This window comes from Cheilinus undulatus, linkage group 10 (assembly GCF_018320785.1).
Source record: "Cheilinus undulatus linkage group 10, ASM1832078v1, whole genome shotgun sequence".
NCBI classification, from domain to species: Eukaryota; Metazoa; Chordata; class Actinopteri; order Labriformes; family Labridae; genus Cheilinus; species Cheilinus undulatus.
In genome coordinates this window covers 31164790-31187846 of record NC_054874.1, presented here as the reverse complement: position 1 = coordinate 31187846, position 23057 = coordinate 31164790, and the positions used below count along the sequence as shown (strand labels likewise).

The 23057-nt window shown below is 40.9% G+C and overlaps 1 protein-coding gene across 2 annotated transcripts in view; it reads left to right on the top strand.

The window, feature by feature from the left end:
- Window positions 1-23057, top strand: part of pcdh11 (protocadherin 11) — a 187137-nt gene that overhangs the window by 11903 nt on the left and 152177 nt on the right. The window contains exons 3-4 of one of the 2 annotated variants that reach the window (XM_041796988.1): window positions 5148-7655; window positions 12160-13217. In XM_041796988.1, the coding sequence (XP_041652922.1) occupies window positions 5148-7655; window positions 12160-12243 (2592 nt within the window). In that variant the 3' untranslated portion in view covers window positions 12244-13217. Of the gene's footprint in view, window positions 1-5147; window positions 7656-12159; window positions 13218-23057 lie in introns of those variants that run through there. The other variant, XM_041796987.1, reaches the window with a different exon arrangement.

The window sequence follows — 23057 nt, the reverse complement described above, 5'->3', positions numbered from 1 at the left end:
ATTTTAGGTATTAAAGTACAATTTAATTTAATTAATTGTATTTAACAAACATTGGATGAATGGATGCAGTGCAAGCTGAACACCAGTCCACACACAAATTATTGATGAATCTAGAACGTCTGCAGTAACTAGCTCTCTATATGAGCTCTGATTGGCTGCTATTTCTTAATCCTTTAGTCCTTGTGATATTGTCTTTGCTCCATTTTTATCCCATATGGTATATTATTCAGATCTGCTTTATAGCTGGTCTTGAAAACTGCTATATATCTGTATATTACTAAAGGGCTGTTGTGTACACTGAAAGTATGACGTACTTTTGCATACATTAGAATATGCCATAAAACCTACAATGTTTTGTACCAGTTATTAATGTGCACATATGTTCTATTTCATTATGAGAGAAAGCTGTAAAGAAAGTGTGTGGGTCGGGGGTGGGGGAGCTCCATGTACAGTAATATCTGAGAACACAGTAAAAAACATGCTCGGCATCCAATTTCCAGCAACAGGTTACATGTGCTGAACATGGTAGATTGAAGCAAGTGAGAATGAAGGCACTATATTATGTTACTAGGTGTCTCATGCAGACCCAGGAAAGCTTTCCCTCATCATCTAATTGATGCTTTATTAAACTGCAGTGCAATATTCCTCCTTGCCTAATGGAGTCAGCCTTAAATCTCGATATGTAGGATAATATCATGCATTCTTCATTTATAGTCCAGACAACACTCTGTGCTTGGCAGATAGATGAATATTGGAGATGACATGAGCTTCTACAAATGAAGTGTAATTAAAGAGGGAGATGCAAGCACTCTGGAGGAAACCCTAAACATAATAAGTAAAGAGAGGTTCTGGATTAGAGAGCATGGTGCAAGGCAGAAATGACAAGTCCATCACGGAGTCTCAGATGAAGTTCATAGTGGGTTGGAGTGAACAGAACCGTGGCTGTCTGTGTCTGCCTTGAATACCAATTTGCATTTTTAAAGAGTCCCACTGCCAAAGCCTTTTCAGTGAAGCGTCCTGAATAGTTTATGCCTAAAATCATCCACAAAATGCTCTGCCCATTATGATGATCATTTGCAATCATTTAATTTGCCCTTTTCACAAAAGAAAACTCTCGCCTAGACTGTAGTTGTAATTTTTTTGCTGGAAATTCTTTTTAGAACATCCTTAGCACTGCGTCCCTGATTTGCCTCTTGTCATTATATTCCCCAGATTAATTTTCCTTCTGTTCCAGGAAGCATAAGAGTGGGCTAAAAGAGGGAGAGAAGCATTAAGACAGCCATAAACATTCGCAACCTTTGGTGTCCTTTATTGCTGAAGAGGAGTAGAAAGCAGAGGGTTTAGTGTGGAAAGAATGTGCAAGCATTTCCAAGAATAGCTCTTGGCCACTAAGCCACCCTTGGACTATCTTTGTTTGGTCCTGTGAGATTTGTCTCAGAAGCTCCCCTTAGAAGGACAGTTTGCCCAGTTTTCTTGTGTTGTAGATGGCAGAGGACTGAAATTGATACCATTGTGTCGCACAGTGTGACGTATTCAATGGCCCTACACTCCACATGTGGGATGCCTAAGATGTCAACATACACAGCACATGAAAAGAATATGGTAGCCCCTTATTGTTGGACTTCTCCTTTTCCTGAAAGCTAAGAGGGACAACGGGTAATTACATCCTACACAGCGCTGTGGCACCATACATAATGGGCAGTAATCACAGTCTGAGTGAAACTCTGCCATCAGGGCAGTGCAGCGGTGTGTTACGTCACCTGAACTGCAGAGAAGACGTCCTAAGAAATGGTCAAGGTCAGGGAAAGCAATCACATGCATGGATGGAGGAGGATCTCCCATGAAAGCAGATTCGATCACTATACATATTCACAAGATAACTTAGAGGCAAAGTCAGGAGACATACACAGAATCAGCTGTTTTGGTTTTCCTTGCAATTCAGTTTGGAATATTGTGCTGTTTGATTTTGAAGACGTGCAAACCAGCTTCCATTTATGTCAGTAGTTTCTGATACATTAAAGGTGGGCATGTACTTCTCATGCAAATCAATGTTCCTCTGCTAGCTAGGCCATGTCTCATTGAGTGTCTGGATGATGAAGTAGGTGTCTGTATTTTGGTTGGGCAATCTGGAGGGCTCTTAGACTTAACCTTTTTCCCATCAATCATGTTTCGTCCTGGGGTATTTTGCAATCTACTTGGTTGATAAATGTCTATTTGAAATATACCTAAGACTTTTTGAGTAGATGGAGTGGTCCTTTAGCTTGTACTCCAAGTCTGAGCTTCAATCATTTCATTCCTTAACTGCCTCTTAGTTTGCATCTGAAGATGCAAAATGGATTCAAGATTCAGTCCCAAGTAGCAAGAAAACCGTGATTAATGCATTCCTTGCTGCCTATAAGCAGTGGATGGGACTTTTGGGCAGAGAACTCACTGTCAAGCATTTCCAGTTTTCATTAGCATCCTATTTTGACACATTTTCATCCTCTAAGGGATGACAAAAAGAGACAAACAATTCCCGGCTTCTTTTGTCTTAATTATATGCATGAGATCATGACCGGGGGCAAAAAGAGGATGAGGGATAGAGGGAAAGAATGAGAGATAGGAGAGGGGAGAGAGGGAGTTTCTATCAGCATTATAAAGAGGTGCTATAGCTTGTGATGAATAGCCCTCTCTGGTTAGCCCCATCCATGGGCATCACCGTGACTGAAGTCCTCCTGATATATTCAGCCTCCTCTTAGTTTTAATAAGGTCATCAAGTTGACTGAAAGATGCATTCATTGATAATCTGAAGAGCTGTCTGCAGAACGGGATTCAGAGTCATCCTTTTCTCTCCCCCTGCTTCTGTCACTGTCCCTCAATCATTTTCATTTGAATTAGCCAACCTGTGATTAAATTGTGCATCGCACACCTTCCACACATTCAGGGCTCTGATCCTACTCGTATTACTGCAGAGACCTGCTGCTAGAATAATATTAAAAGAATGACAAGTCATCAGAGTTCAAGAAGACATATACCTGCTCAGTGTACGTGTTTTGAAAGCGTGAGGCACAGTACATTGTGCGCACTTAGCTGTTTAGACGGATTCGTCCTTCTCACACAGCCTTAGGGTTTCCAGTGAGTGATTCATGCTAGTATTTGGCCTTTTCTTAGCCTGCCCTAGATCTTATCACAATCCACCAGACTAATTTTGCATTCAGGAGGATGCACAGCCTGAGAGATAGCTCTCTTCAACTTATTGAAATGCACTGAGTGCTGTCTTGTCAGTTGTAAAATTGTGCGAAACCAAGACAAAAGCATAGAGGAAATGCTGGCTCATAAATCATTGTGCAGCATTCCCTTTGACACATCCTAACTCAACATCCCACTATTAAAATCAGGCTTTGCCAAATATCAGTGTGCAGATACTCAGCTACTGTGCTGGATCTGTGAACTATTCAAACAACTGAGAATAGGGGAGCTTTGTGAGGATTGAGAAGTGCTTAGCTATAGAGCCCCAGAATGTCGACTTGGACCTTTTAGTTGCGACAAGAATAGTTCTGCAATGAGCATAAACATCAAGCACAGTTCATCTCTAAGGCCACTATCTTTATATTTTCTCTTACATGTCTTGTCTGCCTATCCCTATATGACTTCAGCTTGCCAGAAGGATCACAAATAAGGTCTGAAAGATCATTGCTGCAGCGTTGGCTGGTTTAAATACTTCTGTCAATCACTGACACGTTGACGGCATTCCCTCTGCAAGCAGTTTTTCAGAGTACACAATCATTTACATGCTGCTGCTGCACGTTTTTCTTGTGTCGGCTACAACACTACTGGCACAAGGACGGTCCTTGGTTTCATAACCTACCAGACTCTTGTTCTGAAAATTTGGTAGAAATGTTCCTTGCTTGAACGAGAAGAATGTATGTATCTTAATCTCATTTGATAGCTGTGCCTAGACAGAGTAATCTCTTCCAACATTATGTGCAGCATGAAGCTTATCTCTTTAAAGAGGATGCTTTTTCTTGTTTTACCATGAAACTGCTTCTGACTGAAAGAGCTTCAAAGGGCTTCTTTGTTTCATAATGTGCATGCAGCTCATTCATGAGCTTGATCTTCTCCTTATTTCCTCCCCCTACTCCCGCTTTCTGTCCTTTTTTTGTCACTTGTCCCTCTCCCGGCTTCGTCCTCCCTTTCCATCTTCTTTTCTAAATTGAAAACATTTATGGACACATAGTAGAGCCCCTCTGGAATTTTAAATACTAGTACTAGTTTTTCTTGAGTAGAAGGCAATTACGCTTAACAGCCACTGCCATTTCCTTTGGTTTGGGGATTACTTGTGCATTTGTTTTCATTTTCCTCCGGCTTTACTTTTGCTCAGATTTAGCTTTTCTTGAGCAAGAAGCCGCTCTAAAATGCAGGATTTTTTTCACTCTCTTCACTTAATCTATGGTGATCTCATCTCATAGTGTATTTAATATGAAAACCTATCAGTGTATTTCCTTTCCCAGCCCTCTCTCATAATGAAGTTGCAAAGCTGCCATCTTTACCTTCTTACTGTTTATAAAAAGAAAACTCATTCTAGTGAAGGCAAAGAAAAGAAAAGGGAGGCTAAAGAGTGAAATAATCATATAAGCTATAGCAGCACAGAAGGGTGGAGGGACTTGGTTTGCTAAAATGGTTGGACACATTCCTAAAAGGATTAATTGTCACGTTTGATACAAATGCGGGGCATGTTATGTTCAGTTTTCGTTTTTTTATTGGTAACACTTGAAATGTGCCAGTGTTGAGCATGTTTAATGATGCTACTGATTTACTGGTGCCCCAGTGAGATGATGAGAGACCCTGTGAACTAGATGCCTGGTCTTACATTTATTGCCTAAAAAGACTGATTCTGAAAAAGGGTTACAAATAAGCTCTTAGGAAAAACCTGAAACCCCAGCCCCCAGAAAGCAAAACAAAAATCTAAATAAAGACTTAAGTTGTAGTGATCTGTTTCTGTATATAAACCATGTGAAAATTGGTATTTGAAAGGTGGAATTAAGACCTGATTAGTAAAGACAACAACTAAAAAGTAGAGGGTAAAATGATGAATGTGGGATTTATATAGATGTATGCATGTTCTTTTTACTGAATTATTAACTCAAAATGTCCTCTTCTCCTTACAGAGTGTCAGTGAGTTTGGCCTTGACATCATTGAGACTCCCGAAGGTGACAAGTGGCCACAGCTGATTGTCCAGCAGAACCTTGACCGTGAGCAGAAGGACACCTTTGTGATGAAGATAAAGGTGGAGGATGGAGGCAACCCTCCCAAGTCCAGCACTGCCATCCTCCAAGTCACCATCTCTGATGTCAACGACAATCGCCCCATCTTCAAGGACAGCGAGCTGGAGGTCTCAGTCCCAGAGAACGCCCCCACTGGGACATCGGTTGCTCAGCTACATGCCACGGATGCAGACCTGGGCTCCAATGCACAGATCCACTTTGCCTTCAGCAACCAGATCTCTGCCTCAACCAGGCGCCACTTTGCCATCGATAGCTCAACAGGACTGATCACTGTGAAGCAGCCACTGGACCGGGAGGTCACTCCTGTTCATAAACTCATTGTCCTGGCCAGTGATGGCAGCTCCACCCCGTCAAGAGCAACGGTGATTGTTAATGTCACAGACGTTAATGACAATGTCCCTACCATAGACACTCGCTACATTATCAACCTGGTTAATGGGACTGTTCTTTTGTCTGAGAATGCACCTCTGAACACCAAAATAGCCCTCATTACTGTCACTGACAAGGATGCAGATCTTTATGGTAAAGTAGCTTGCTACACTGACCATGATGTTCCTTTTCGGTTGAAGCCCGTCTTTAATGATCAGTTCTTACTAGAGACGGCCGCCCCCTTAGATTATGAGACGACTCGAGAATATGCAATTAAGATAGTAGCCTCGGATAGGGGGACGCCTCCTTTGAACACTTCAGCTATGGTTTTAATTAAAATCAAGGATGAGAACGACAATGCACCCATCTTCCCCCAGCCGGAAATCCAACTTTCCATACCAGAGAACAATGACCCTTCTACACAGTTAATAAAAATCAGCGCCACTGACGCGGACAGCGGACATAATGCTGAGATTATTTATACTCTTGGCCCTGATGCGCCTGATGGTTTTAACGTAGACAGGCGGTCAGGAATCCTTTCTGTTGGCAAACGACTGGACAGAGAAAAGCAGGAGAGGTACTCATTCACTGTCATAGCGAAGGACAATGGCTCCACATCCCTGCAGAGCAATGTCACTGTCAGGCTAATCGTCCAGGACCTTAATGACAACAGCCCAGCTTTCACACACCCCGAGTACAACTTCTATGTGCCTGAGAACCTGCCTCTCTATGGAACTGTTGGCTTAATCACAGTGACAGATGCAGATGCAGGAGACAATGCAGTTATAACCCTGTCCATTTTGAATGGTAAAGATAATTTTATCATCGACCCCCAAACTGGAGTCATCAAACCTAATATTACCTTTGATAGGGAGCAGCAAAGCTCCTACACTTTCATGGTCAAAGCAGTTGATGGGGGGCAACCTCCCAGCTCCTCCTACGCCAAGGTCACCATCAACGTAGTCGATGTGAACGACAATCGCCCTGTGTTCGTCATCCCGTCCTCAAATTACTCCTATGACCTAGTGCGGACCACCACCACCCCTGGCGCTGTGGTCACCAGAGTGTTTGCCATTGACAATGACACAGGTATGAATGCTGAGCTGCAGTACAGCATTATCAGCAGCATCATCATCACATCTAGGGTCTCCCCTCGAGGTCTCTTTGCCATCGACAAAACAACGGGTAACATTACACTGCAGGAAAAAATAGTATCAGCTGATCAGGGGCTGCACAGGCTGGTGGTCAAGGTCAAAGATCTAGGCCAGCCTGAGTCATTACACGCCATTGCTCTGATTCACCTGTTTGTCAATGACACTGTGTCAAATGCTACCTTTATCCAAGAGCAGCTACGGAAAAGCATGGAGACACCTTTGGACCGTAACATAGGGGACAGCGAGGTAACACCTCAAGCCAATGGATATGTGATTGTTGTCATAGCTATCATTGCAGGGACCATGACTGTCATCTTGGTGATATTTGTGACTGCCTTGGTGCGATGCCGACAAACACCCAGACACAAAGTAGTACAGAAAGGCAAGCAGAGCGGGGAATGGGTGTCACCCAACCAAGAGAACCGTCAGATCAAAAAGAAGAAGAAGAGAAAGAAGCGATCCCCCAAGAGCCTCCTTCTGAACTTTGTGACCATAGATGAATCCAAGCCTGACGACCCTACCCATGAGCATGTAAATGGTACACTGGATCTCCCTGTGGAGCTAGAGGAGCAAACCATGGGGAAGTACAACTGGGCCACCACGCCTACCACCTTCAAACCCGACAGCCCAGATTTAGCCAAGCATTACAAGTCAGCTTCCCCCCAGCCTACATTTCAAATCAAACCAGAGACCCCAGTGGCCCCAAAGAAACACCACGTGATCCAGGAGCTCCCTTTGGACAACACATTTGTGGTGGGCTGTGACTCACTCTCCAAGTGCTCATCGACTAGCTCCGACCCATACAGTGTCTCAGAGTGCAGCTGTCAGGGGGGATTCAAGACCACGGGGCAAATCACCACCCGACAGGTAATTCATGACTTCCTTTTTAAACCCTCCCACACTAGTCCCCACTCACACTCCCCTTGCTGTCCCATGGTAGGTGATTTGAAAGAGAGAGGGTGGCAGCATGAAGCCAGGGGATATTCCCACTCTGACCATGACCATGTCTACATGAATGTTATTTGCACCTAAGAAGTGTGCCCAAGACTTGCCACAAACAGAAAGCAAACACAACTTCACAATGAAAACAGCAGTGCTTTCCCATTACTGATTGTTTCCCATGTATTCATGCTTTCACCTATTTCATTAGCAACCATAATCCCATTGTCATCTTCGAAAATACACCTAGATGATAGTTTCATATTCAGAGTTTGACTAATGGAAGCATCTGAACAAGGGACCGTTATTTTGAATTTAAGTGCAAAAAGGTTAAAGCCTGATTTTAAGAGCCTGGGTCAGGCTCTTTTCTGATGTATCTGAGGTCAAGGGCAAATGGTGCTGTGTGCTAATATATCTGACTGACATGTGAGCAGAAATAAATAAATATAGTACCCAGAGCGCCAATTTATCAGGTATCCATTTAAACGAAATTGTGTCAATAGAAGCACAAAAAAATATCTTGACGTTCCAAACAAACTTGATAAATAATCCCAGCTTTTGGTCGGTTCTGTCCTGAAAAATTAAGTGCCGCCTTCACTGCGCAAGTGAGGCTTTATGGGAGGGAGGCTCATTTAGATGCCAAGGTACAGCAAAGGGCTTATGATTCCCTAAGAGATATGTGCCAAATGCGAAGTGCCCCAATAAATAAAAGCTGGCGAGAGAAATAAATGTAAATCAGAGGTAAAGAGAGGTGGCCTTGCTCTATGCTTGACAGCCAGAGCCGAGCACTGTGGGAAGACTGAGTACTACTTGGGGCAGGGGGAGGGGGGGTCACGGAGATCAAGGTGACGCAGAGCCTTGAGACCAATATACTTAAACACCAAGGGAGCAGTAGTCCATAAAAGAGCCTTGCCGGCCGACGTTGCATTTAGCCCATAAATGCTCTACTTTAATGACCCCAATTATTGTTATTAATGGCATATGTAGATACACATACTTTGCATTCCTTAATTTAGCTCATATAGGAGAGGATGCAACATCACAACTAATGTTTGCTGCTGTGATGTGGTGTAGTTTGCATTTAAGAGGTCTTTAATAATGCCCAGTACATGAGATAGTATGTGCATGCTATCAGCAGCCCATTCAAGCTAATGAAGGCTGTCTAGTCTGCACAAGGTTGCAGTTTATTTAAAAATATGTGCATATATATAGTTTTTATTCAGTGTCAGTTAGTGGAAATTGCTTGCTTCGTCAACCATTTTCATTTTTTGTGTTTTTTTTTTTTCCTTTTTTTTTTTACATAATTTGAGGGTTGGGTTTGCTTGGTTGCACTGGCTTTCATTTTGTTCCTGTTTTGATCATAATTATCACAACTGCCATTCATGCAATTCTGGGTCAATTTCATGATATTGCATCAATAATTGATTTTGTTTGATGAGGTGCTTGCTTTTGTTTGTGTCTAGCCTCATATTGCACACAGTTTTCAGATCTTTGGTTCATTTCTGTCTTTTTTTATTCATTTTTTTTGGCTCCCACTACACTTCTGTGTGACAACCAGCAAGCATTAAAATTCCTCATGGCATAGTTTGGGTAAATGACTGTTGATCCCGTGAAGTATTATGCTAAGTATAATTTATGAAGACACCCACACAGAGTTGATAGTCATTCCCTTCATCCACCTTCTATTCAAAACCCTGGTTAAAAGCTATGCTCTGCCATGGTACATTATACATAAGCTTACAACATGCCCTTGGTACGAAAGATTTAATTCATAATGTGTTTATACGACACACTGACGACTTGTCAGGATGATTTCCCGTCTCACCGCCAGTGAGTGCCCTGAAATATGCAGAAATATTCCGACTGTGTTCTACTATTCTGAATTATTATCTGTCATGAATTTTATGCATCAAGGATTTAAATTGATTTTCACTTATGTTGCTGATCAGAGCGGAGTATATTTGTCAGAATAATTTAAAATCAATGAATTTATGATTAGTTAACACCCGTTCAGATCCTGAGGCCCCCTTTACACTGAACTTTTCTTAGGTGTTTGTATTCTTTTCTCCAAGTAAGGTGAGGTTTTATCTGCTTAACTCGCTCATACTTTGGTGACAGGACTCTTGCATATGCTGGTAATTTAAATATTATCAAGAAAATCTATCCTCATCAACCATATCTTCAGTGATGTTAAGCTGATAATACATCTTTTTTTACCCTTGTCCCCTTAAGCAATTGACAAGTGATGCCTCCCACTTTAGACGTTAGATTTCCCACTAGTTTTAAGTGTGCTTATTTAAAGCCTGTGTCAAGGAAAAAAGGCATAGAGCTTTGCCTGATGAGAATCGGTGGCTGCAAAGGTTAATTAAATGCACTAAAGGGTTAATCACTCGTAATACAGTATGATTAAAATCACCGTAATTAGGTTTCGAATGAGGCTGATAAGAAAGAGGAAAAAAAGACAGCCTTCCTTTAAGATTACCACTGATGCCACATATTATCCTTGGGTGAATCACGTTCCCAGAATCTAAAATGATGTGACAACAGATGACCAGCTGTACTGTTTGTTGGAGCCCTTTAATAAGTTCATCTCTGCTTGATTTTATCTTTGTGCTTCTTTAGAAGAAAAATCTATTTTCAAAGTCTAGAAAGCGGCACTTTCAAAAAGCCCCTCTTACAAAAAGTTTGCTTGTTGCTTTCATCTAAAGAGGCAAGAAAGAGAATATTTTAACACTCCAGAATTTCAAGTGTTGCTGTTAAAAACAAAAGCTGAATTTTGTCGGTCAATGCCAGTTATTCAGTCTCCCTTGTGAGCCCTTAAAAACTAATACCACAAGCCCAAAAGCAAAGATCACAGCCAGGTTCTCGTGTTTTCCTTTTTGTTCATCAAAGTGACAGATGGTGCTTTAGTGCCTTTACAGTGATCTCGCGTTGCCCCACACCCTCCCACACACCTTCAGCAGCTGAAAATAAAGCAAAGACAAAAAGCCCACCCGTGGAATAACAATTGGGAGGGCACACAGGAGGAGATGATTATGGTTTAAGGTCACCGAAATGTTTTCAGGGACTTTACAGATGTAGCTGATAGAGAGTAAAGCTTGTAAAAATACTTCAGAGACCGCAGATTTGTGCCACCATATGGCTTCATTATACAGCGCGAGCCGTGCTCGCAAATGAAAACCTCCCTCCCCTACCCTCCCTTGTCTTCTCGGTTTTTACGCATCTCATCATTTTCTTTTAACCCCTACCCCGGGATATTAGAGGTCAATCTGCCTCCAGTGATGAAGAAGCTCTTGTGAGAGTATGTGCTTAAGCAGAGGCAGATCAAAAAAGTACCACCCTGCTTGAGTGATCTCAGACATCATCATGAATATGCAGGGATAAGAAAGGCTAACACATTTTTTTTGTTTAGCCCATAAATCTGGGGTGATAGAGCACGGAGGGGCTCTGTTAAACGAAAGCAACCTCGTATGAGTCAATACTGGAAAGAAACTGCTACAAATGTTTTGGTATTTTTGCATACGCATGCATTACAGTTTGACTAAATACCCCTTGGAGCACAAGTGTGGTTTTAATGCCTTATTCATAATGCAATTTATGGTATTATCTTTAAAAAAGGTAATATTATAAATGCATTGGACAAGAAGGGCAGCAGTGAAATCCATTTTTGCATATCATCATGTATTTGTGTGGGTGAAGGTACAGGCTCTTTACACTAGCCACCCATGGCCTGATGACAAAGTGCTGCAGCTGACTCATAGTAGGTGCACAGAAGAGAAGAGGCTATAATTTAAAAGGCTAACTAGGCATGTTAATCAAATCTGACACCAGAATTACATTCTAGAGACTGATCATGGCTTTTTCTTTGTATGTGACTCTTATTTTATCATTTTTTGTCCGTTTGTTTTGTTTTTCTGTTGAGTCATTGCATCTGTAATCAATGTGCCTTGCAAATGTAAGCACTATCAGGTCAGTACCTATTTAGAAACAGCAAAAATGTCATATTCTGTACATATCAGAGGACCTACTGGCAAGGGTCCAAAAGAAAGAAAGAAAGAAAGAGTGGGCCCAAATTGATCCAAATGGCTTTTTGAGGGGGAAAATGAAGAGTGTTGCACTAGTGTGGTGGGAGACAAAAAGACAAATTGGGAGTGATAATTGGATAAGATTGCATGCTCTGATAAGTACAGGAAAAATGCACAAGCTTGTGACACTTGTAGCATTCTTCAAGGAAACCTGACAAGATAATGACTTGATTGCCAGCCGTGCCTTGAAGAATGCTTTTTTTTTATCTTCTCTTCAGAGATTTTTTTTTTTTTATTCAGTGTTCGGTGTAGCCTCACACTGATAAGGCTACAGCTCAGGCTTGCTCAGAGCTCGATGATATTGTAACTACAATCTCCCTATATCTGTCTGTCTCTCTATATTTCAGGAGACGGCACTGAAACCACCACACTATGGCACACTCTGTGGCACAGGTACAGCTCGCTCCCACAGGATTAAAATCAATCTCTAGCTCCCACTACCTAAAGAGAGAGAAAGAGAGAGAGAGAGAGAAAAAAGAAAGGGCAGAGGGAGGAAGGAAGGAAGGAAGGTGAGAACTGAAGAGGTGAAACAAGTACTTTACTGTCTCTACAGCCTCAAAACCCCACCTCTTCATACAATCGAGAGAAAAGATGAACTTGAAGGAGGAGGGGAGTGAAAAAAAAAATGTCAGAAAAAGAAAGACGCTTCACGCTGCCTGCCTGAATCTTTGACAAAGCTCCTGTGAATCCGTTGGAAGTTTGAAATGCTTTATTGAGTCCTATGCTATTACTTACCTGTGTCAGTGAGGATGATACTGTAAGCCCTGAACCCTCCTCGAAAAATGTCCCACTCCAGCACCCACTCTGTAAAATAGGTGTCAAATACAGTCAGTAGATCTGTAAAGTATGTTTATATGTATGTATGTATATCTATCACAGAGTTGATGGTGTTTATATTTATTGATTCCATTTCTTTGCCTTGTTTTTAAAACTGCCTGGTGGCCATTTTTATTTTCTTACTTTCTGATTTTTTTGTATTGTTTCACTCTATTTGGGCTTGCTCATGGAACAAATGACTTTTAATGTATTTATGCTGCAAGGTCTACAACCTGTAGGCTTACATTAGTATTGAGCCCACATCACAGGAAACCCTTTTACTGTCAACTTTTCGCCTTCTCCTGCCCCACTTCTGAGGCCACTGATCACATTGCTAGTGAAGAGCGTTGCAAATGTAACAGAAATCTGCATGGCCCTCCCCCCTCTTACTATTTCAACATTTGTAGTGCTTTCTACAAGCGTGCTACTGGTCGCCGCGCTGTTATTACACTGGGGCGAGATGGTAGGACAAGTTTAATACTTTGAGCTAAGCCACAATCACAAGGGGACTAACTGCTGGGGTTATAATCAAAAGCTGTTTATGTAGGGCAGATTTGAGGAGCGCTAAGCCTAACCTTTTGTATGTCGCCTCAATTCAGAAGTGATTTAACCTGTGGGATCCACATTAAAATGACTCCAGATGGTAGAAAATAATAATAATAATCCTCAGGCAGTCTTTAATATGAGTTGGCTTTGGACAAAAAAAAAACATTTTTTGCACTTATTTACACTGACAAAAGACATTTTGTGATAAGAAGAACACCAAAATGAAAAGGTAATCCAGGCTTCAATTGAAAAAAACAGCAATAAATTGCCATTTGACATCAATTTTTAAAGCATCATTTTGCTTCTACTGTTTCTACACCTATCATTAGCATCATTACGGTAAAGTATGTCTTGACTAGAATACTTTCTGTGGTATACACCAGTAACTGGCTTGATGGGTTAGCAGCATTGTTGTTCAATAGTCCTGTTAATTGGTAAGCTAAAGACTGCTTTGATAGGTAAGGCCTACAATGGCACCTACAGAACATACATATAACCATAGAATTAGAGTCATTAGAATGGACATAGCCTGTACAAGAGGCTCTTTCCCCCCTCTTATGTAGGATTAATTTATTTATATTACAGCACAAGCTTGATTTCCTTCCTCAGTCTTGCTGTGACAAAGATCTGCAGACTATGTCCATTTTAAAGCTTTTAATTTTATACGTGTCGCCTCTTTTGTGAGGCAGGTTGTTATTATTGAAGGAGGTATATTCATGTAATTATGGTATCAAATGTATTCACTACTGCATAGGAGCCACAGTATGAAATATACATAGCATCCTAGCACTGTGTAATGATTAGATTTTGCCTGATCTTTTTGGGAAAAGAGAAAAAAAAATACTCATACATGGGGAGAGCTTTTTGTCCATGTAAGGGAGACAGACAACCTCACTTTTATTCAATGTGAAGTACAATATGCACCTTACATGATCTTTGTAACTGAATTTGATTTGCCAGTGTGGAGAAAATTGTAAATGTTTTGTTTATGTATGTGTGCGCTTCTGAAATTTATTAAAGTCTTTTGCATTGTATTGCATATTTTGACGACTCTTCTTATTCATTATTTTTAAGCTTGCAATTTAAGCCTGCATCACCGAGTCAGTTTGTTTTCCTGCACATAAGAACACGACCAAAATGAGGGGAAACATATGTTGCAGAATAATCATTTGTTTTTCTCATATACTTCAATTAGCCGGTAGCGTATAGCACACGTCAAACCGTGCAGAAGCATGTGTGTCTTGGACACCATTAATTGGCTCATCTCAGCCCTGGAAATACTGCCCTTCCCTTATTTCTTCAACATGTTGCAACAATATAACTCTAAACTAGGAAAAAGGAGTTAGAAAGCGTTATGATATACATTGCTCATTAGGAAGAGATTACAGATAAAAAGTTATGGAAATTCAGTGGGAGCTCATCCTTTGAAGTGTGCAGACAGAAAACAGCAGAACAGAGGCTTTTTTTGGAACACAACTTTTTTTCTGAGTGTGTGGTTGTTTCTCTTCCATGAGAGCTGATAATGATGATTTGATAATGATAACCCTGCTATTATGATGTACAGTAGTGCACAAACACAGGATTTTACACATCTGAGGGGAAGATTGATGCTAGAGGGTACAACGAGCATGGCTCTAACATTGTGTTTATGCCAATTTGATCCAAAAATACAGACTTGAAAGGCACAAAACAAAGCCAGAGAGGAGACAAGAGAAAATGTTTAATTGCTTATCAAAGTTACCTCACATTTTAAAACTGAGAAAGAGCTAATCAGATCCCACGGGGGAAGCGTCCTTGGTGATTTGAGAAGATGATGCACACTCGAGTAAGAAGCGTCTCGTATAGAAAGTGCATAAATGTCAGCCTTCTATTAATAGACGACTGTAAACCTCTTAAATGCTTCATTCTTACTTAAGAAAACAGAGCTTGGCTAGATCACAAGGTAGATGTTTCTCTTTGAGCTCGATAAATTATGATTTGATTTTTTTCTGTTCTGCATAATTAGCTAATGAAATGTTTTGAAATGAGCCATAAATAAATAAAATAAACTCTCCAGCAAAGCCACAGCTTTAATGAGTCTTAACATTTGTGCATGAGGAAAGAGTAGGCGATAAATGGATTTTTCTGAGGCTTCAGAGTGCAAAGTCAAAGGTGAGAGAGAAGAAGAAGAAAGAAGATTTAGTGGAAGCATGATTTGCCAGTGTGGTTTATAACACAAAAAGTCTTTGGTTTGTCTGTTGTTGCTTCTGTGCTCTCACAGAGATGTGCAGTTACGACTACCAGAACAGGCTTGTGATTTTGTTGGGCTTACGTTGGGTGCATTACCAGCAGTTTTTATCATCTATAAAACATCTTTTAAAGGTTGTCCCATGGTTGTATTACAGTGTGTCATGGGGGAAGCGCTCCTGGAGTCTCTTTGCTGACATATTGATTCATGATTTATGAGGCTGAAGTATTCAATTTCATCTAACAGGCCAGGAAGCTAGTTATAAGTAGTAAGTTTGATTACATTTAATGCAACGCTACGTCTGCAGACAGACAAAAGCAAAGACCCACACACAGGAGCTCTCACAGACACTCATGAGGCGATTCTTTGTGCTGTGCTGGTGAGGCTATCCATATGGCGTTCATTAATTTCATTATTTTCTCTTTTTTTTTCATTTTCTTTTTTCCAGTTACAGAATGGCTAGAAGCTTTTTCAGTGGAGCTTGTTTTATGCAGCAGTGTCCTGTAATATAAAACCTTAAGATGCAGTGCAGTTATGATGCGCACTCTATTCTAAATAAAAAGCTTTCATCTGGATCACAAATAAATTCACCGTCATTCTTAAAGAAAGCATGCAAGTGAGCATGACTTTCCGCAACCTTCAGATTTCAATCAGTGCAATCAGCACCAAACCCTGCCATCCAATATTTCTCTTTCATTGATGCAAGACTCTTCCTCTGATACGTGTAACATAAAACTGGGACATATTTGTTTTTCATGTGGGTAACATTGCAAAAAAGCTATCCAGATGGCAGAAAAGCTTTTATTTTTTAAATATTACATTGATTCAAGTCACTCATTCTCTGCTGAGCTTCAAATTATCTGCTGCAGACAGTATACAATGACAACTGAAGATAACATTTTTGAAACTGAGTTTTACTGCAGTGGCTCTGTGTGCCAACTTTTTAAATGTGATGTGAACTGAGGAATCAGAGAAAGATGTTGGTTATTTTATAATGACATTTCAGTGATTCGAAAATGTACAGCTTGCAAAGCTGATGGATTGACCAGATTCCATGTCTGTCATCAGGCAAATCCATCATGCACAGCTCCAATTTTAAATGATTGTGTCAGGTCTGAGAACAGGCCTGACCATTTGATAGCTTCAACTCATAAGGGTACTTTGCCCAAAAGATGCCCGTCCTGCCCCTTTGGGTGAAAACGTCCAATCAAAACAAATGGAGGTTAAATGAAAGTTTGGGGTATTCGCAATATAAAATCCTAAGATTAGCACTGTCAAGATTAATCACATTAATTGCAATCAACTATAATCCACAATGAGTGCACTACACTTTTACAGTCCTGATTAATCGCGTGTTTTATTGGCTCTTTCAGCACACTTTGGTTAAGCCGCTGAAGTCAACGACTGCTCCTTAATGTCTCATTCCCCTTTATAACACTCACAGACAGCTCAGTGGACTACTCAGAAGTCTTATGCATTTTGTGATATATTTACGTGGTTACGTTTTTGTCATACTCTTCAATACATCTATCAAACAGGAAGTCAGTTAGCCTTTGTTAAAGGCAGGAGAAATATCTAAAATGACACTATAACAATTTTAAATGCAAAATAATAGAAATTTAAAATGCGATTAATAAGGTGCAGTTAATCACAATTAACTACAGAAATCCTGTGGTTAATCGCGACTAAAATTTTTAGTCTTTTGACATCCCTACTTAAAATACAAAAAAATGTACAATTTAACTTTAACCTTTATTCAGAGTCAAATCCAGTAGTTAGTGGGTTATCCAAAAAAAGTTGACATTTCAGAGTAAGGACTGGCATCTTAAAATTACAGTTTTCTGTGTATACAAGTCTGTTCAGACTCTCTCAGTCAAACCGGACAAACAGCCCTATCTTTTGACCCTGTCTATGAGTGTATTTTAAGCTTGATTTAGTCAAAACTTTAAAAATGGCCATTAATCCAATGGTCCATGGGAAAAATCTGTTTATAGACAACCAGACAACATCTTCTGTTGTTACAGAGAATTGCTAGCTTAAAGTCAGTAGAAACACAGCCCTGGTCTGATCTGACCACTGTAACCCTCTCTAGTTTTGGCCCAGAGTTCTTCTTTTACTCTTCCCCATCTTTTTCGCTATTTGATGTTCTGAATGCAATGCAACAGCTTTTGATTGACTTCCTACTGCTGCTTCCCAATCTACTGCCGTTCAAATACTGAGCTTGCTTTCACCCAAACAGGTGTGTGGTCATTCTGGAATGCTGGAAGCAGCATGCACTGCTTCTGTGAATCAGTGTCATTTTAGCAAAACGAGGCATTAGCTAGAGGCGGGGTTTATCTGTGCTGGAAGCTAAAGTAATGACTGCCATTGGTGTAGCGTTTAGCTCAGATGTAGCTATGGTATAGAAGCATTTTAACCAGAACTTGATGACATTTCTTTGTTAGATAAAGAGCAAAGAACAGCAGTGAAAGCTTTTATCAGTATGAGTGGGTTCAGTTGTACTGTAAGCTGGTATGGCTGTCGCTGGTGTAGCGATTAGCTCAGATGTAGCTTTAGTATAATGGCCATTTTTTCAGAACTGGGCCACATTTCTTTATTAAAACCAGAACTAAGAGTTACACTGAAAACTACACTAGCACTTCTCTCGACTGGCTTTGGCGTAAGTTTTATCCATCATCAAGCTCCACTGTTCATAAACTGTGGCAGTGCCTTCCTGTCAAACTCATGTTACGAATGAAGCTGTGCATATGTGTCTACCTAATTTTGTCTTTTTGGTCTGATTGGCTGGTAATGTATGTGACAGGCTGGACATTTGTCCAATCACCTTTAGAGATTTTTTTTAAAAGCCCTGCCCTACCGAAACAGTATGGGAGGTTTCCCAAATGAATGTAAAATATATTCTATGCTAGGATACATGAAACAGTCTATCTAGCGTGTCAGGTTTGATTACTGTATACCTTTTAAACATTCTTGTGTTTTTTTGGTAATGACATCACCATCATAAAGGTGCCTCAGACAAAGATCTTGTCTTTCAAGGGTTTTTACTGCTACCAAAAGACATGTCTTTCTTTAAAATGTTGAAATAAAAACTTAATAAATGTTTGAACTCAATCATTTGAATGCTAAGGCTGTCTGTTGGGAGGTGTGGGTCAATTAGCTGAGCAGCGAGCTTGTTCAGTGTATGATGTGAAGTTGTCCTGAAGCAAAAACTGGCTGTCTAAGCAGGGGCTATTTATGCATGTGTTGTGCAGTGGTGCAGGAAACAAGGAGATGCTGTCTTTCTCTTGCACTCCACTCAAGGCAACACTCCACACAATTGCTGCCAAATCTCTGCCAAACTGAATAATTCAATCATCCCCCATAGCTGCGGTGGTCTTGCTACCTTTGTGTGTGCAACAATCAAATCAGTGTGGAAGCCTGCCGAGTGGTTCTTTCTGAGACACTGAGTAGCTCTACAGCCCGGAGATTGTTTTCATTGAAAACAATTCTGTTGATTAAACGAGGTGTGACTGTGGAGCGGGGATCTGAGGAACATCGATTGCCTGTACAATTGTTTGTTCCTTGTTAAAAGTGTGATCTAAAACAGTAGTTGTTGCTGATAGTGTGCACAGAGCATATGGTTTGCTGCTGCCTGCAAGACACGGCGCCTCTGTCTTTCTTGAAATAACCAAAGGTAGAGGAAATTATTCTGCAGGATTAATAATGCCATCACCTTCCAATGCCACACGAATGTTTAAAGATACACAGTAGCTGCTGGTGCTTTGGTATGACTTTGCCAGAGCTTGATTGTTTTGTTTAATATCTGTAACTCCAGTTGTTACAGTAGGGATAAGTGAGCTTTACAAGTGTTCTCCCTGAGACACTCGTTCTCTACATTTCCCTGAATCCACCCCTCTTTGACGTAATCACATCGCTCTGACAGTAGTTTCGCCCATGTAGATTTAACACTAATCCTCCCCGGAAACATAAAAAAAAGCAGTTAAGAAAAAGCAAAATGTATTTGTCATGTCGGCTTTCAGGTCGCTGTTGGTGCATCGGCATTCTGTGGACATCTGCAGCTAAGCTGCTGCCACACAGAGGTTGTTTGCATTCAGATTTGCCCCTCATTTTATCCTCTTTGAAGCATACAGTGGGAAAACCTGTCCAGTGATCTATCATGCTGTTGGGGCTAATAAATGCAGTTTTCAAACCTAGACACATCCCACTGTGGATCATTGTTGGACACTTTGCGATGCTGTCAGTATTTAGTAAGGGAGAGTTTCATTTCAAACAGGAAAAATAAAGGCTCCTGAACACATTAAAGGCGACACCTGATGTTTTCGGTGGCAAAAGTGTCAAAAAAAAGCAACCATTCCTCAAAATGATGTTATCCCTTGAAAACTAGCAGGTGTCAAAAGCAATGTCATGACAGGATTCAATGCTGTGTTTGTGAGCCGGCCCAAAGGCAACAACTTAAGACATTGTCCAAGGAAGGCCATGTCTGTGTGCCCCTTAATCCTGGTAATCCCTGTGCAGAATTCTTGATTTGCTTTTGTAAAAGAGATTAGGAGACGATAAGATGCTCGTCCGCCTCCTCAGAATAGCTGATAATCTGGTTTGAACAGAAGACTCAGGGGGTATTTAGCCTGCCTTAACATTTGCCCAAGCAGATGGCGCTGACGGGGGAAGGTGCAACCTTAGCCTTCCACAGCCCCCCTTTTGCATGGTCCACTTTGGAGGGAAAAAAAAAGAACAGTGGGATGATAATCAATGTTGTTTATTTTGCTGCTTGACTCTTTAAGTACTTTCAGCCAGATTATGAGCTTTTGCAGGGGATAATCGGGAAACCGCAGACAATTGCCTTTTTCCTCCCTGACAGTATCCCCTCACGAATGCGTAAAGAAGGCGATTTAAAAGAGATGCCGACTCTTAATTCCTGATTAAGTCCCTTTGCAAACCCTGTTAAAATTAACCGGACACTGTGCTAATCACTGCATTTCAAACACCCCCCTGTTCTGGCGCAGTGGACACGCAATATCAAGCCGTGAGAAGACATCTCATGAGTGATATCTCTATGAGTGCTTGTGTGTGATGCTGCCTGTTCCCCAATGTGATGACACACACGCTATGAAACCCGGAAATCTACTCCAGGGTAATTGTAACACTTCAGGGCTGACAGAGTGAGCATACTGACCTCTTCCGACTACTGACAGAGGAAAGACTTGTCTTGCCCATGTTATAAAGTCAGTCGAATCTTATATGAATTGCTCCCAAATAGGCACTTTGGAGGTATCAGTAGCTGCCTTATATAATTTCCAGTACCATATAATTTTAGTTTAATGATGTATTGCCTCTGATCACATGCAGTGTGCAAGCTTGACTGCATATAAGCCATTAAGTCGTTTATATTGGTTTCCTAAGCCCACTTCTCTAACCTCAAGCCTTGGGCAATCTTCTCAACTTGGCCTGGACACCTGCAACAAAAGCATTTGTCTAATGAGATCAGCCCATTAACTAATTAGTGCTTCCCATGGCATAAGGAGGATGACTGTGGGAAGGTTTGCACGTACTACAGGACTGTTTAAGCTAAGCATTGGGTGCTGTTTCTTCTTCTCCTCTTTGTCTGTGCAGTTGTTTTCTATAACAGGATATTGTGCATAGCTGTCAAGCTCAATCTGGGGCAGAAACACAAAAGACAAGCAGAGGCCCCAAATGCATCCCATTCAAACATGTACACAGAGCAAAGTTAATCCACACATACACAATAACATGCTGAGTTTTTTTTGCTGTCTGTGCTCTCACTTCATCCAGCAATAAGCGAGAGGGTTCAAAGTGAATGCTTGGGAAAAAAAAACTGTAGATATCTGATTACATTCAAAGCAGTTTGTATGAGGGCCACGAACGTTATTCGTTATAATTGGAACTACATCCACAGCTTGATATCTTTGTGTCATACTCACTGTGATTAACGCAGTAATTACATTTTTCATGCCATCACTGCTGTGCTATGGAAGTGCTTCTATGTAATAAGAATACAGAGCTTCAGATGTGTTGGAGAACTTGTTGTGTGCAGACAGGAGGTATACATGGCGCCATTAGCAGGGAATAATACATGCTGAACCACAAAAAGCTAACGCTAGTCTGCGGCACACATTTTACAGTTCAATTCATTGACTTCAATTCTTTACCTGTGCCAGTGTAAGCCTATATACAGGCTCTTTGTTTGAAAGCCACGTTATATACTTACACAGCAAACAAAAGGAAACATCTCTAAGCCTTTAACAAGGTTTCCATCTAATCACTTTTCTCCATCTGAAGCAGTTCTACCTGTACCTAGCTTTAATAGACAGATAGAGATATAAAATATAGTTTAAGTCCCTGAGATCATATTCCACAATGAAGCGGAGGGATAGCTCCAGCTTGAAACATGAAAGGATAATAGAATCAGAGATATTTTGAAGAGTCTTCTTAAATAATGCGTGTGAAATTCACTGATGGTCATAAAGAATTTATGTGCATGCAGTCTTCAAAAAGAGCAGCAACTTATTCCCAGGATCAGCCAGACATATTATTATATGTCATTCTGACAGTTTTTTTCCCCTGTTGTAGAGGTCTTTGTTGCTTGACTGGTCAGACAGTCATTATGAAGTGATATGGCTTCACGTCATGCTGCGCAATGAATTTCCAAGGAAATTGGTGCTTTAATACACCCCTTGAAATGCCCCTCCTTTTTAACACCTCTTTCTGCCATGTCCTGCTTATAATAGCACCTCTTTGTCAAAAAAGGAGCAGGTTTCATTTGTAGTTTCACCAAAGAGGGTTTTGTAGTGTTTCTATATCATTTTAAAGTAAAAGCAATGAGACAAGAATCTGTCTGCTATCAAAATCATTTTAGTTTAAGCCCCTTTTTTCCAACAATACGGCATAGCCTGTTCAATATGAATAAAGGAGTTGAATCAGAACAACTCAATCCAATTTTTCTGCCACCACCTTGTTTTGTGCTACTTTGTATTTATAAGAGCCCATATACACACAGACAATACCCTTGAATTTCCAGTGTTCCTCAAATCAGTTTTTCTCCTCCTGTGTTTGGCTGTGATTGGTTACATTCTCAGTAGAAGTGAAACAAACATCCAGCAGAGCTGTACATGTATTACAGACAAAATCACGACTTATATTACCTTTGCTCCACACATACAGACGGGGCCTCCGCTCTTGATGGAGCACATGTGTTCGAGCCCAGAGGTAATGGACAGCACTTGGGTGAATTGTGCCGACCCTATTGTATTGTGTGGATGATTGTGTTATGCTCCCTCAGATAATGACTGTGCCCTACTTTGACTTTGAGGCAGTGACCTGAAATAAGGCGCACAAGTGAAATCCGAGCCTGGATGGACCTGGAAGTGATTAAGGTCACGCAGGCACACCACATTTGTTTGACCCCCCGGTGGCTCACATCGACCAATGTCTGCAAATCCTCCGGGAGTCTTTTGTGGGATTCTACCTCGATGCAAACACGGGCCATTGATGTTTACTGAGAGTGTTGGGATGATTAAATACACCTGTGAAAACAGGCCTTGATTTTTTAGCACCTTATTTCGCTATGTTTTTCCCACCATACATAAAATAAGTTCTTCACTGGTAACTAGGTAAAGTCACACCTCTATTATGAAATGA